This window comes from Polyodon spathula, chromosome 17 (genome assembly GCF_017654505.1).
Source record: "Polyodon spathula isolate WHYD16114869_AA chromosome 17, ASM1765450v1, whole genome shotgun sequence".
Classification (NCBI taxonomy): Eukaryota; Metazoa; Chordata; class Actinopteri; order Acipenseriformes; family Polyodontidae; genus Polyodon; species Polyodon spathula.
The window spans coordinates 18171321-18188073 of record NC_054550.1 but is presented as its reverse complement, the minus strand read 5'-3'; the positions used below and the strand labels follow the sequence as shown (position 1 = coordinate 18188073).

The window sequence follows — 16753 nt, the reverse complement described above, 5'->3', positions numbered from 1 at the left end:
ACTGGCCATTTACAAGACCAGGAAGCGGAAGATGAGCGGGGAAGGTCTCTTTGACTGCGGGGCCATGTTCAGGGCCCTCCTCCGTTCCCGGATTAATTTAGAGCACGCCCACGCGGAGTCTGCTGGCGACATGGCATCATTTGTCGACCAGTGGACCCTAGGGGGCGTGCTCTGTACCACCTCCCCTTTTGTTTTGAACATTTAATTTGCAGACTTTTTGACCGGTTTTCATTGATTTAGTTAAATGCCTATTTAGCATCCTCTATTAAGAGGATGCTAATTTGTATTTTTTTCTCCAGCCGTCGTAAATGACGCTGGAGGTGACGTTTGCCTTTTAGGCATTTAAATAGGCCTACTTTTGTGTCGTCTGCAAATTTAACAAGTTTGCTTACTATACCAGAATCTAAATCATTAATGTAGATTAGGAATAGCAGAGGACCTAATACTGATCCCTGTGGTACACCACTGGTTACCACACTCCATTCTGAGGTTTTTCCTCTAATCAGTACTTTCTGTTTTCTACATGTTAACCACTCCCTAATCCATGTACATGTGTTTCCTTGAATCCCAACTGTGTTCAGTTTGAGAATTAATCTTTTGTGTGGGACTTTGTCAAAAGCTTTCTGGAAATCTAAATAAACCATGTCATATGCTTTGCAATTATCCATTATCGATGTTGCATCCTCAAAAAAATCAAGCAAGTTAGTTAGACATGATCTCCCTTTCCTAAAGCCATGTTGACTGTCTCCCAGGACCCTGTTACCATAAAGGTAATTTTCCATTTTGGATCTTATTATAGTTTCCATAAGTTTGCATATAATAGAAGTCAGGCTTACTGGTCTGTAGTTACCTGGTTCAGTTTTGTTTCCCTTTTTGTGGATCGGTATTACGTTTGCAATTTTCCAGTCTGTCGGTACCACCCCTGTGTCAAGAGACTGCTGCATGATCTTGGTTAGCGGTTTGTAAATTACTTCTTTCATTTCTTTGAGTACTACTGGGAGGATCTCATCCGGCCCAGGGGATTTGCTTATTTTAAGAGCTCCTAGTCCCTTTAACACCTCTACCTCAGTTATTTAAAACTGGACAGGAACTGGATGACATGTGGGGCATGTTGTCCATATCTTCCTTTGTAAAAACTTGTGAAAAGTAATCATTTAATGTTTGCTATTTTTTTTTCTTCATCTACGATTTTGATTTTTCATCTAGATCTTCTTCCACTTGGTCTCAGAGTCTCTCACATGTCTTGTGGCAAACTCTAGCCAAGATTTGATATGAGTTTTTTTTCAACAATGGCTTTCTTTTTGCCACTCTCCCATAAAGGCCAGCTTTGTGAAGCGCCCGGGCTATTGTTGCTGTATGCACAGTGTCTCCCAGCTTAGCTATGGAAGACTGTAACTCCTTTAGGAGTTGCCATAGGCCTCTTGGTGGCCTCTCTGACTAATGCCCTTCTCGCCCGGATACTTAGTTTTTGAGGACGGCCTGTTCTGGACAGATCCACAGTTGTGCCATATTCTCTCCATTTCTTAATAACGGATTTTACTGTGCTCGGGGGGATATTCAATGCCTTGGAAATGTTCTTATATCCTACCCCTGATTGGTGCTTTTGAAGAACCTTATTCTGGATTTGCTTTGAATTTTCCTTTGTCTTCATGATGTAGTTAGGGAATGTACTAACCAACTGTGGGACCACCCAGACACAGGTGTATTTAACCTGAAATCATGTTAAACACCTTAATTGCACACAGGTGTACTCCATTCAACTATTTATGTGACTTCTAAAGACAACTGGTTGTTATTTAGGTGTGTCATAGCAAAGGGGGTGAATACTTATGCAGTCAATTATTTCTGTTTTATATTTGTAATTAATTTAGAACAATTTGTAGAATTTATTTTTCACTTTGACATTATGGACTTTTTTGTGTTGATCAGTGGAAAAAACTAATTAAATCCATTTTGATTCCATGTTGTAACACAATAAAATGTGTACAAGTCCAAGGGGGGTGAATACTTTGTAGAGCCACTGTGTGTGTGTGTGTGTGTACATATATATATATATATATATATATATATATATATATATATATATATATATATATATATATATATATTTGTATTTGTGATCATGAGATTAATATGAATAATAAGTACAGTGATATATTTTTTATTATTGGGTAATTCCATGGATACATTTGATCATATTAGAACAAAAACATAGTTTGTGTTCAACCCACTTATTTCAAGTGACCATAAGTATTGGGACACATTCACTTTAAGTAACTTTCAGGGTGTAAAAGTCAGTATTTGGTTACATGTCCCTTTGAGGCAATAACTGCATGAAGTCTGCGACCCACTTTGCTCACCAAACTCTTTGTGTAATCATTTGAGATGTTTTGCCAAGCCTTTGCTGCAGCCATTTTGAGTTCTTGTCTATTCTTGGGGTGTTCTGACTTCAATTTTTTCTTCACCATGGAAAATGCATGCTTAATTGGATTCAAATCTGTAGATTGACTTGGCCAGTCTAAGATTTTCCACTTTTTTCTCCTGATGGTTGCATTGGTCTTATGTTTTGTCATGCTGCATGGTGAAGCACCGCCCAATAAAACAACAAACACCTGACCAACAAGAGACACCTGTCAGCCAGTTGTCCCAATAATTTTGCTCTTTCAAAATAAAGAGGTTCAATACTATCAATTTTTTTAATTGACCCAAAAGGGTAGAACTGAATTGACGTTATTAAAAATAAAACACTTAAGTGTTGTACTTATCAGTTATGTTCTTTTTTTCAGGAGAAATTATTATTATTAGTGAAAATCCCAGTTTAGACTTCACTGTCCCAATACTTTTGGAAGGCACTGTATATACCAATACTGTCAACGACACCAATATAAAGTGAAGTAAAGATCAACAGCAAAACCAAAATGTCATGCTAGTGAGAGGGAAGAAGTGAAGTGCTTTAACCTTTAGTCAGAGAGCGCTGTGCTAGACCAATGAACCCTCTTCCTGTCTCTCTGCTCACCAGACCGGATTCGAAGCTGACGGGCCGGCGAGGCAGGAGCACCTCCCTCAAGGAGAGGCAGCCAGTCAGACAGCAGAATGAAAGAGCAAACAGCCTGGACAACGAGCGCTCCCCCGAGACCAGGTGTCACATGCAGGTGGGAGCCATGAGTTGGGATTGTTATTGCTTTTACAGTGTTAGAGTTGTCATTATCCCCTGATATTGGTGTATAGTGGGGCCACCTGCACATGCATACATCCCTGATGCATAGAAAAGATGCTCTTCAGGTAGATTGAAACAGTCTGTACTCACTCTAATGTAGCTTTGAGCTGAGCAGTGTGTCTTCAGACTGAAATCTGCCGTGTTGCCAGCCTGTCTCCTTGTGCTCGGGTAAGTTTCAGGAGTCTGCATTAACCCCACTCTCTCCCCTCAGATCCCAAGGAAAACTGTGTACGACCAGCTTAACCACATCCTCATCTCAGACGACCAGCTCCCTGAGAGCATCCTCCTGATCAACACCTCCGACTGGCAGGGGCAGGTGAGTCCGGGCAGCGCAGAGACCTCCTTCAATAGATCAGCACATCCAGCATTTAAAGCTTTTGTGGAAACTGTCATTGACCGTTACAAGTACATAGATGAAACAAAATATTCTTACCTCTCTCGGTTCGTCCATCATAAGTCAATGAAGACCATAACACATTTACATTAAGATGTCTCAGGAGTACAGTGAGTGCACAGATGGCTGATGAGGCCAATCTGAGCCCAGAACACTCTGTGGCACACTAGACAGGATATGTTGGTAGGAGTGCTCCCAGAGGAGGTGTTGTAGGTTTTTGCCTTGCACTGCTGTCTCTTCAATATGGCATTGCTGACCCTTTTGTCTTCTGCGATGGTTACGTCATTCCTTATGAGGTTACGCCAGGTAGATGCTCTAGAGCGAGACTTTTCCAAGACTTCAGCTCTATCTTGAAGCTCTTGAGGGACGTCTTCAATCTTACCTAATACAGGGATGGAAGTAAGACTTCCTTTGCAAAGCAGTTTGATCCGTTCCTGGTTTTGCTATGAGTTTAATAAGATACTTCAGCTTGTCACTTATACACTGTGGCTAATCAAGCATGTATTAAAACCTGGAACGTGTGAAACTGCTATGCAGTAGGTGTCTTATTTCCATCTCTGCTAATACATTTTGCCATAAGTTCATAGTTCTCCTTTATAAAATAACCAATGGCTGTTACTGGCTGCTGTAGCCTTTGTTACATATGCTGTGTCTATGGCAACTAGAACAAAAGAGCAGCACCTTACTGTCATAAAAAAACTGAAATGTTGAAATGACTGAATTATTATGTGGTGAAATGTTGAGGGAGTTGAAAGGACAACTAAGAGATGCAAACATCATACAGTAGGGGACAAAACAAACCCATAATTCATTGAAATGTAAAGCTCCTTTCTCTTTAAACAAAGATTTGAGTAGAAAGCTGAGAAGGTGCCGTTCTCAGGGGGTGGTAATGGAAAGGAAGGTAGCAGGTGAGGGGCTGCATTTTGACGCTCGTCTCTGGCTCTCTCCCCTCCTCTCCAGTACCTATCGGAGGTTTTGCAGAATCACCAGCTGCCCATGGTTTGCACCTGCTCCAACGCAGACATCCAGGCTGCGTTCAACACCATCGTTTCACGCATCCAGAGATTGTGAGTCCCGCGAAGAGGGGGGGTAGTGCCCGTGTCTGAGTGTGTGCAGGCTGGTGAGATAGAATGGAGTCTGAAATAACTTTTAATTTATAAATCACAAAGCCACTCTATCAGAACAGCAGGTTTCAGAACATCCCAGCACATCTTATTTTGTGTCTAAGTGTTGTATCGTGCACGGTTGACTATGAACACAAATTCTAATGTGATGGAATTTATTTCCTACTAAAAACATGATTTGTAAGAGTTTAATATGTCCAGTTGACCCTGTATCTTATGGTATCAGTGCCATCTCATGAGCACTGGGGGTGATGGATCCTTTTGCCCACCCCAAGTGCATGCAAGGAGACGCTCTGATAGCTTAAGAGACTGGGTCAACTGGACAGATAAACTGATATGAGAGACAGGGTCAACCAGACATAGTAACTTATATAAACCATGTCTTCAAAAGTGTAAAAAAATATTCTTTATTATCTTTTCTTTATTCCCCTGTCTCTCTCTTTCCCCAGCTGTAACTGTAACTCTCAGACGCCGATACCCATTAAGATCGCTGTGGCCGGGGCTCAGAGTTACCTGAGCGCTGTCCTGCGCCTCTTTGTGGATCACCTGTCTCACAAGACCCCTAACTGGCTGGGCTATATGAGGTTCCTCGTCATTCCACTGGGTAAGAGTCCACTCTGATTACAAGACCTCTAACTGGCTGGGCTACATGAGATTCCTCGTCATCCTAAGAGGTTTGGAAATTAAACGTTGGTTGTCACTTGTTTAAAGATCTGCTTGATTGGTGTGTGATGGGGTTCCTCACTGTGTTTCAGGCTCTCACCCCCTCTCCAAGTACCTGGGTACCATCGACTATCACTACAGCAACCTGTTCCAGGACACAGCCTGGAGAGACTTGTTCCATAAACAGGAGGCGCCTGTCTTAGGTGAGGGGCATTTAAACAATTACAAATGGGGATTTCTGTACTGGGAATATATATAAATGGAGAAAGAAAAATAAAAAACATCTTTAAGCAGTTCCTTTAAAAAAAAAAAAAAAATGCTGCATACATTATGATTGAGTGTACAGTTATGTAAATAATGAATAAACAAACTTTTTTGGTTTAGGCCTTGTGGCTCTCTATCACCCCCCCTGTGGTGAACTGGGCACGGTGCACCCAGATTGAGTGCTCCGGCTGTGTTTGTCTCTGCAGTTCCTGAGTGCCCTGACCTGGTTTCTAGGATCACACAGTATATGGTGCGAGCGAATGGAGCGCACCAGCTTCCCATTGCAGAGGCCATGCTGACCTACAAGCAGAAGAGGTGAGCTGCAGTTTTGCAACATGGAACTCACAGGCCAGTGCCAACAGTCACAGGAGATACAATCAAAAACATAGAACAGAATTAGTTTGAGTTAGACAGAAGACTATCCATATCTGCAATGTGGAAATATCTCTCACTTGATTCATTTGTTATGTAGATCCTTGACATACAATATATATATATTATATATATATATAATATATATATATATATATATATATATATATATATATATATATATATATATATATATATGTATATTATTATGTATGTATGTATGTATATTATTATGTATGTATGATATATCTATGTATGTATGTATGTATATTATTATGTATGTATGTATGTATATTATTATGTATGTGTGTCAGTCAGGGCAGAAATTTCATAGAAATATACAGGGTATTGATTTTCTGGTTTATTTGTTGCTTTTTGCAGGTTAAAAAATGCAGGTTCAATTTTAGTTCCACACATACTAAGTTAGGGAAATCAGGTTATTTTTAATCCAACTTCACGAAACATCCACCTTAAAAAAAAAAAAAAAAAAACTTGTTTTTTTACAAAATGGATAATGATCAATTTCAGTGAAGAGAACTATCATGTGAATAACTAAAGTTTTTTTTTTTATTATTATTTTTAGGTAAAATCTGGTTTTAAAAACTCAATTTCGGGGATAGAAAGCAGGCTTTATGTAGTTTAACCTAAAAACCAGAACCCCTAGCTGTATAGATGAATGTTTAACATACTGTATGTTACTCTGTTATTCGCATTTCTTGTAAATTTTAGTAATTACTGTCTAACACACACTATAGACACTCCTATAGCAGTGCCAAGGATCTGCCTGATCTTTATTATTTTGAATTAAATCAAGTTCTGCATATTGTATTACTAGGGTTGTTTTATATGCATTTTATATGAGTTGCAAAAGCAGTAGGTTGAAGATGCAGAGTGTTCCATGTGTGAATGTGGCTGCTTCCTTTGCAGTAGAACCCTCGAACTGATATTTCTACCCTGTAGTTTAAGACATGTCTGTTCTGGGGGTCTCGGATTTTAAACAGTCCTTAGATTCCAGCTTTATTTCTGTACTTATTTTGACTGCTCCCTTACCTCTTCATGGTGTTTTCTGAGGGGTTCACATTGCGATCACTCCAACAATGTGTTATTATTCTTTAAGAAGTCTGTGTTCAGACATTTCATCTGAGTTCAGGAGCTGCTCTAGTTTCCTGCTGTAGACATGTGGAACCGAGGCAAGGTCAGTAAGGGCTTCCATCCAGTGTGTAACGGACTGAAACAAAGGACTTCATCCGACATCAAATAAAACAAAAAAAAACGAGGGTTCTCAATTAACAAATTTAATACCACACACACCAGTAAACTATGTACAAGCGAATCACAAATAATTTAAGGAAAGCACACAAATAGTGGAGGGAAAGGTAACAAACAATTTTAAAGTTAGGGAGTGAAGCAGAGATCTGGAATAGCTAATTGCTGATATGGTAAGAAAACCTATAAGTGCACAAGCTACTTATATATATGAAGATAATATATCTATATATATATATATATATATATATATATATATATATATATATGTGATCATAGACGTGGGCTGGTCACGAATGGTAAATATGTGGGTCCTAGCATATTATGGTATACAGGACCGGGGCACTGGAAAGTGTCGGATTGAGCAGGGAAAGACTACATCTCCCAAGAGACAATGCGGGAGTTGTAGTTAATAGGGCCTACAAAAATGGCAGCCACCAAAGAAACTACAAGGGCAAGGAGTACATAGGGTTTAATTGAAATGTAAACCAGCACAGCTGCAGGTGTCTAAGAGGTGTTAGTTTTGTAAGTGGCTGGACTGGTTGACAATAAAAGGAAATTATCTCCTTTGTTCAGGGTCGAGCTGGGGGGGGCTTATGGTGGTTGCGGTTAGACTTTGTGGAGAAAGGAGAAGTTAGGGAAAAGACAAAAAGAAATACGTAGGAAGGTTTAAAACTGGTAAGTAGCTTAGCTACCCAGTGCAAGATAGATACGGGGTGGGGGGAGTGAAGTCAGATCTCCTAACGGAGATAGATATTGTTTAGGTTTGTTTTGTTTGGTACAAATAAATACAGACACCGTACTATTATTTAATTTCTGTGGTCCTGTGATTCTATCTTACACCAAAGAAGACAGTAGAAACGGTCCTGCAAGTGGCAGACTTACCCCGGTGTGTCACTATATATATATATATATATATATATATATATATATATAAGCGATCCTGCCACTCATGTAGTTCATTGCCCCTTTAAGAACTGACCCAAGACACTGGAATGGAGTTTTTCACGGCGTTTGCATGCACTTTTTAATAAACATAGACAAAATTAAACAAACAGAAATAAACACCTAGCTCTCTCTCGGAGCTCTGACTAACACCAACTGGTCCCTAACTAATCCACAGGACGGCTAAGCCGTTTACCTGTCACGAAAACTCTAACTCATGTTTCACCTTGCAAACGACTGCTCGCACACACACAGTCAGGCTCGCCACTCAGCAGCCCTTAGCAGTCTGGCTGCCTCTCTTAAATACCCTGCACCTGGCTCCAATTTACAATTAGCACCAGGTGCAGGGGATTATCTAAACAATAAAAACAATTAACCCATTAGAAAAACCCTTAGCCCATTCACCCACAGTGCATTCTCACATGTTTTAGCAGGGAGGAATCCCAACCCCCTCCCTGCTATCTTACAATATATATATATATATATATATATATATATATATATATATATATATATATATATATATATATATATATAAATAACACACACACACACACACACACACACACACTAACCATCACACACACATATCACTCATGCAAAGAAATGTCCCGAACAAATCAAGTCCAAAAATAAAATAATTCAAGTAATCCAACAAAGCAAAAAATAAATAAATCCAAAATGCAAGAAATACAAAGTCCAACAGGAAAAAAGAAGGGAAAGACCCAGAATGATCTTACCTGACTGTTTGTTTGTTGACGCTTATTGCTTCAAGGTAGTATAGCCATTATTTAAAGTCATTTTCTTGTAAATAAAATCCTGAACGCAAACTGGAACCCATTCAGTACCTGCACACAACCCACACCGCCATACATACAAGGGAGGAACACAGAACACCTCTTCCTTTCCTTTCCCCCTCCTCCTGTTTAACAAAAGCCAAGGATCATGGGAGTTCACCCTTCTTAAAGGTGAATCCCTAATTAATAGATACAATGACTATGAAGCCCCTTGGCCAGGCATATTAACCTAAAGGAAGTGTCTATTTAAACACTTGTGTGGCTAGTGCCATAAGTGATCAGGCAGTTTGCATCTTTTAGCTTTGCTGGCAATGCACTGCCGTGCACTAGATGGTGCTGATGTTCACTAATAGAAAGCCTCTTGGATAATCTAGCCTACATTGCTTGTTTCTATTTGCGTGCTGTAGTGCTCGTGGTGAATACAGTTCTTTAGTGAAAACAAAAGTGCAGTGCTGCTGATCCGGGTTTAGTGCTGGCCTTCGGCGATAGCTCTGGATCGTGTTAGCTGTCCAAATAATTACAAACAGTACTATTAACGACAAACAAAAACAAACAAATCACAGCATGGGTTCTCCTTCTGGTCGTTTAATGAAACCATTCACAAATGAACAGATCATATCACTACCTCCCCTTTTTATAACATCACCCATGACCCCTTGGTCAACAAGCACATCCGCTCCTCCAATCTGTGGATACCACGCCGTTTCCCGACTGAGTCGTTTGTTTTGTGTACCGTAGCTCTGCCCCCTTTCTAGATGGCTGACTTCCACCTAACTCTGGGAATAAACTGTCATGCCATTTAGTCCAGGGTATTCTGTTCCTTTTACATAGCGCCCTCACAGGTCGGGAGGGAGATCTAACACCAAGAATCATTCGATCTTTGTCTCAAAGTCTTATAAGAAATCATCATGATTTAATAAGTTTATACATTGATGTAGTTATGTCTTATAAGAGCATCCTCACAGTTTTAGCAGCCAGTACCCAGACTAAACAAGATGATAATATATAATGAGACACCCTGCACACAATGGATTACATTTGATATGGAAAGGTAAGGGGACATATAAATAAGTACAGCTAAGAAAATGTCAATGTGCAGCTCCTTCCTATACACATCGTATTGCTGCTGATTTGTCTGTCTGTCCAGGTACCATGTAATTGATTGCAGATCCCTCCTGAACCTCTGCATCACTCCTACTGTGAGCAATGTGTCCTGTTAGGTGTAATTTAACATGTCTGTTTTTAACATGTCTGTTTTTCTGTTTTTTTGTTATTTTTTTTTGCTTTCTTTTAAAGGAAAAAGAATTTAGATTTTGCTGTAAGGTATTGTCCACTTGAGTCTTTTCATTTCTTTTTTTTGTATTGATTTCAATGACTTGGTTAAGTCCTGCTACTCTAGCCTTTGCCTCTCTGTTTATTGTTTCAACACCACTGGAGAATTCTGTGTGATGAGAACCCTACACTGACTCCTACACACAGAACACCTAGCCACTTCAAATTAAATTAATTTATATAAAAATTTTTATTATATATATATTATATATATAAATAGCTAGATATATTTCTATATTAATATAATTCTCAAAGTTTCGAAGTTTTTACCACCACCAGAATTAGTCACAAAAAAAACATAACAAAAATAAATTTTATTTATAGTAAGATTAATTTTACCTTACGACTAATTTAGGTGACAAGGAAGACTGCTGTTGAAAAGCAAGATTAATAAAAAGGGTATGTTTTATTGTGGTTATTTTTTTAATAAATGAGTGGATGTTGTTGTCCACAGGGGTGTAAAAATGCTTGGGACGAGGGTTTAGTGGGCGTTACTTGTGTATATGTCAGTCTTACGTTTGTGGTTGTATCTTGAGAAGTACAAATTAACCTTGGAGTGGACAGCTGAAGTTATTGAGTGGGATCAGGATCTAGTTTACTGCCTGGGTTTTCAGGATCTAGTTTCCTGCTTCATTTCAGGATCTAGTTTACTGTTTCAAGATCTAGCTTCCTGCTTGGTTTCAGGATCTAGTTTACTGTTTCAGGATCTAGTTTACTGCTTGGTTTTCAGGATCTGGGGGGTTAGGGTTGGTGTTGGGCTTAAGATTAGGGTTAGGGTTGGAGTAGGGGTAGGGGTGGGTAAGATTGTCAGAACCTGGAATGCTTCTGCTCCCAAGCTCCTCCTACCTGCCTTGTTGCTATGGGTTTCAGTTTTTGCATCTTGTTGCTTGGTTGCTGAGGAAGCAGATCAGGGGCTCTGCTGGTTGTGTCTGTGCATGCATGTTGAGCTGTGTGATGCCTAAGCTCCAGTCGAATTCTGTCCTTTTACCTGTGAACCCATCTCTCTCCAAACTGCAGAAAAATAATCTTCATTGTCATTTGCATTCGGGCTCTCCCATCCAGCAATAGTATTGGAACAGATGCATACAAGTACAGGGGGGCTCACCCAGTAAAGGCACCATCGAGTGAATGCAGGGTGGGTCATGCAATCAGGGGCTTGCTGGTTCCAATCCTGGTTGTTCTGATTTGCCGATCTTGGTGGGGGGGCCCACAGGCGGCAGTATTAGCCTATCCAGATGCGTATTCATATTTATATAACAAACGTTGAGAGATTTATCATCACATAACTTTAATACTTGGGGGTCCTGAGTAATCTCATTTTGGAATCTATGTTGCGTTCATCCAAACGAATCAACTGTTCCAAAGTTCCACAACTGTTAAATGTTTACTCGATTTATTCATCTGTCCCAATACTTGTTGGAGGGAGAGCCAAACAATTATTATTAGGATACCTATAAACAATATTTTAATTGGGACCTTTCCTTCGCCTTTTCATATGGTTGCAATCATTCAGATCACTTCTGAGTTCTGCTGCTGCAGTAGTAACCCATGCTGTTCCTTCCTGTCCTCCACGTGTCTCTCTTGAGAGGGCAGATTTCTGTCCACATGCACTGTTAATATTGCTCATTGGGATTTTCTTAATGAGGCTGCTCTAAACTAAAGGCATACTTGTTTGTAGCTCTCTGTCCTGCTTGGTATGGGTTGACCATGTGTCTTTGTTTCCTGGTTCCAGAGATAAAATGTAAGATTAGGATTGTTATGTGGGTTCTGCCTGCACTAAGAAGGCTAATGGAGTTGAAGGGTCACAGTCTCACATGATTTCTCAGGGATCAGGAAGCAAGAGCCAGGGAGAGAATCATGAATGGTGGTGGGGGGGGGGGGGGTTGGAGCAACAGAACTTGGAATCCGTTCAGAATGAATATAAACACCATAACCCAGTGAATGGTTGTCTGCTAGAAACCCACGTACCCACTGCACATCCCAATGGGGAAGGGGTTTGGCTTTTTTTTTGTTTTGTTTTTTTAAAGAATCAGGGTTGATTGTTGTTTTGTTTTTCTCAGCCTTGATGAAGATTCCTGTCAGAAGTTTATCCCGTTTATTGGCGTAAGTATCACCCTTCAGTCACACATCTGATGAAAGCAGTGGCTGAATCATGTGTCTGTTTAACTTGTTTAACCTTCATGTTTGTGATACCTGGGATGGTGAGAATGAATGCAGGCATTGGGAGGATGTTTTTGTGTTTGATATCCTCCCTGTCCTGCTCATGATTTTCTGTACTCTGCAGTGTTGGGGGGATGGCTCTGTATTTGATATCTTCCTGTCCTGTCCTGCTCATGATTCTCTGTACTCTGTATTGTTGGGAGGAAGGCTGTGTTTGATATCCTTCCCTGCCCTGTCCTGCTCATGATTCTCTGTACTCTGCAGTGTTGGGAGGATGGCTCTGTGTTTGATATCCTCCCTGTCCTGTCCCGCTCATGATTCTCTGTACTCTGCAGTGTTGGGAGGATGGCTCTATGTTTGATATCCTCCTGTCTGTCCTGCTCATGATCCTTTGTACTCTGCAGTGTTGGGAGGATGGCTCTGTGTTTGATATCCTTCCTGTCCTGCTCATGATTCTCTGTACTCTGCAGTGTTGGGAGGATGGCTCTGTGTTTGATATCCTCCCTGTCCTGTCCCGCTCATGATTCTCTGTACTCTGCAGTGTTGGGAGGATGGCTCTATGTTTGATATCCTCCTGTCCTGTCCTGCTCATGATTTCCTGTACTCTGCAGTTTTGGGAGGATGGCTCTGTGTTTGATATCCTTCCTGTCCTGCTCATGATTCTCTGTACTCTGCAGTGTTGGGAGGATGGCTCTATGTTTGATATCCTCCTGTCCTGTCCTGCTCATGATTTCCTGTACTCTGCAGTTTTGGGAGGATGGCTCTGTGTTTGATATCTTCTGTACTGTCCTGCTCATGATTCTCTGTACTCTGCAGTGCTGGGAGGATGGCTTTGTGTTTGATATCTTCCTGTTCTGTCCAGCTCATGATTCTCTGTACTCTGCAGTGCTGTGAGGATAGTTCTGTGTTTGATATCTTCCTATCCTGTCCTGCTCATGATTCTCCATACTCTGCAATGTTGGGAGGATGGCTCTGTTTTTGATGTCCTCCCCTGTCCTGCTCATGATTCTCTGTACTCTGCAGTGTTGGGAGGATGGCTCTGTTTTTGATGTCCTCCCCTGTCCTGCTCATGATTCTCTGTACTCTGCAGTGTTGGGAGGATGGCTCTGTTGTTGATGTCCTCCCTTGTCCTGCTCATGATTCTCTGTACTCTACAGTGCTGGGAGGATGGCTCTGTGTTTGATGTCCTCCCTGTCCTGTCCTGCTCATGATTCTCTGTACTCTGCAGGTGGTGAATGTGGGGATTGTGGAGCACTCATCTGCAATGTCAGGTCAGAACTTCTTTTCTCAAACCCTCTCTGATTCACGAGGGTTGCATCAACAGTGGCTCTGAACATTTCCTTTACTTACTTTAAAACTCCTAGAGTGAGTGAACAGTACGCTCCCTGGAACAGTCTTTAAATAAATACATTTTTTAAAAAAACGTATAGGCTCTTGTTGATATTGGAGCAGGCTTCCACGTAATTCGAATTCTAAGCATACAACCCCTTGCTGGTTAACACTAGAACTGCCAGATTTTCCACGCAGTTCACTTTGACTCATACATTTTTAAACTGCTTTGTTATGAAAATGAAACACATACTATTAGATACAACTGAAAAGTTGTATTCATGAACATCATACCTAACATTTGAGTCGCAGAAACACCATATTTTTAAATGGAAAATGAAACATAAAATGCTTTATTTTTATAATGAGCGCATATACAGCACGACTACAAACAGTGAAAAAATATAATACACATTTCAAAAGAAATGGGTATGTACATATACCTATATACAGATGTAAACGGGCATATGTACTGTACACAAAACTATAAAACCGAAATCATTGTTTCAAATATTACAAAGAAATAAAATATAACACTATTTCCGGTTTGATGGCTGCATTGTACTCTATGGAGGAGCGTAAATGTCGGTATCCCATCAATTTGTCACACACTTTATCACCAACAATTCATCACCAGCGACAATTCATCACAAACTTCTCATCACCAACAATTCATCACCAGCGACAATTTGTCACAAACTTCTCATCATGAACTTTTCATGACCAAAAATTAATCGCCAGCGAGAATTCATCACAGACAATAACTCACAGATTAAGGCCACAAAATATCATAAAAGCTGTGCTAAAAACAAATAATTACATAAATAAAACCCATAATGTACTAACTTTTACTTGTTCATAACCACCCAACTAACAAACAAACAAGCAAAAAAACAACACAAAAATAACAAGTTTGCTTTTCAAACCTTTATTTTAACACTAGAAGCGCCGAAATTTCAAACTACCGACAAGCGGCGCACCGGTCATTTTCACTTGTAGCCTTTTAAACAGCTTTGTACCCTGTGTACACATGATAATGTACCCTCCATGATGAATTGTCGCTGGTGATGAACTGCTGGTGATGAATTGTTGGTGACAAATTGTCATAGACCCATACATATCTGCCAGCTGACTGTGCCTGCATCCAGGAGCTGTGTTGTAAACACAGACGCAGTTTCATTGAACACTATTGTGTAAACACGTGTAAACTGGTACATACAAACCTGCAAAACTGATTTTTTTTTTTTTTCTAAAAGTAATATACAAAAAATGAATATATAAAATAAGTTTCATATTAGGCACATAAGTTGTTATCCTACCTGTCACTTTGGTTTGTTGTATGCATCTGAGTGCAGCTTGCCGTAGTCCAATCAAAATGACGACTTTCAAGATTAAATATTTCCTAGTTGCATTTATGGGACAAAACAAAGGATTGTTGTCCCCCAGGTACATTGAAAAATAAGCAACTAGGCTTTCACTAAGTTGGCATCTTGACAAATCCACAATCATAGCATTCTCTGTCTCGTAGTCAGTCTACAAACAAAGGCCTAAAATAAACATTTTAAAAAATGTGTGCTAAGAGGAGGAGGCTTGTGTTGTTTGCTGCATTTACAAAAATAATAGAATATGTTTTATTAAAGTAATGCATGGGTCACATTTACCCGTGTGGCGGTTCTAGGTAGAACTGTATATGACTTTAGAATTTTTGCGATTCTGGCTATCAAACAGTGTCAGGATATTTAATTTGTATATTTAGGAAAAGTCAAAAACAGACATACACATACGATTTACCATGGAAGAGTAATTAACATTTTAAGTGCAAAATGGGTCACATTGACCCACGTGGCAGTTCTAGTGTTAACAAAAATCCTAATGGAAAAATTTAAACACCCAACTTTGAGTTAAAGAAATTAGTTCTGTATTATTCTCCTGATAAGCACAGCTAGCCTGCTGGAAATGAAACCAAAAGCCAGGCCTTAACATTTTCTTCCTCAGTTACAATAAAGAACAAGTTCTGTTGGTATTATTAACTTGTAAACATGTTCTTTAAACACTGCATTCTTTTGTGCAACATGTTTCTTGGTCTCTTTAGAAAGTGCTATCTCTATCATCCTTTATACAAGACCTTCAGCTGCAAAGACACTGCCCTCAATCAGAGACAGCCCTCGATAAGGGACAGCCTTGCAACACGTGTAACAGCAAGTCAAAACCAGGGATCCATCAGCAATGCCATCGCAGCCTGAGACTAAACAAGTTGCTTATTGAAGCTCAGGATTCGTTCAAGAGCTCCATGCTAATAACACTATCCTCCCTTCCTCCCTTTCTCCCTCCCTCCAGGTGACTTGGACGATGCAGCCCCAGTGGGGTCTATGCTGCTCTCCTCCACCCCCCCTCAGGTGTCTCCTGTGCTGAAGGAGGCCTTGCCCACACCACCCTCCTCTCCCTCCGTCACCACTGGCTTATACTCCTACAGGTACTGACAGGGGGCTGGGGGGGGGTTTATAGGTCAAAATAGCTTTCTTGTCGTCCAGATGAAAATGCTGGTCTTGGAAACTGCTGGAAAAACCGATCTAGCACCAAAAGTGTTATTTTCTGCAGAGATGTTTGACCGTGGAAAGGAAGTGTAGTGTAGTGTAGTGTATGCTGTTATGTGAATCATACCCTTTGTTTGAGTTCTAATCTCCAACCTTTATAAATGAGGTATCGTTTTAAAACAGATTATTAGCTCTGCTGTACAGAAGGTTCATCACAGGGAGCTACAAATGTCTCTTTCTTGCATCTTTATTACACTTACAATCATTCAGAGGCTCCACTATTGAGCTTTTATATAACTGGCTGCCATCTTACATACAGACTTTTGTTCTTTTTTTTTGTATATTTTGATTCCTGA

The 16753-nt window shown here is 40.2% G+C and overlaps 1 protein-coding gene across 1 annotated transcript in view; it reads left to right on the top strand.

The window, feature by feature from the left end:
- LOC121330157 (phosphofurin acidic cluster sorting protein 2-like) overlaps positions 1-16753 on the top strand; it is a 125148-nt gene that overhangs the window by 105904 nt on the left and 2491 nt on the right. Inside the window, exons 12-20 of the mRNA XM_041276465.1 lie at positions 3020-3152; positions 3429-3533; positions 4572-4678; positions 5185-5339; positions 5491-5601; positions 5869-5977; positions 12435-12477; positions 13763-13805; positions 16201-16336. Of these exons, the coding sequence (XP_041132399.1) occupies positions 3020-3152; positions 3429-3533; positions 4572-4678; positions 5185-5339; positions 5491-5601; positions 5869-5977; positions 12435-12477; positions 13763-13805; positions 16201-16336 (942 nt within the window). The remainder of the gene's footprint in view (positions 1-3019; positions 3153-3428; positions 3534-4571; positions 4679-5184; positions 5340-5490; positions 5602-5868; positions 5978-12434; positions 12478-13762; positions 13806-16200; positions 16337-16753) is intronic.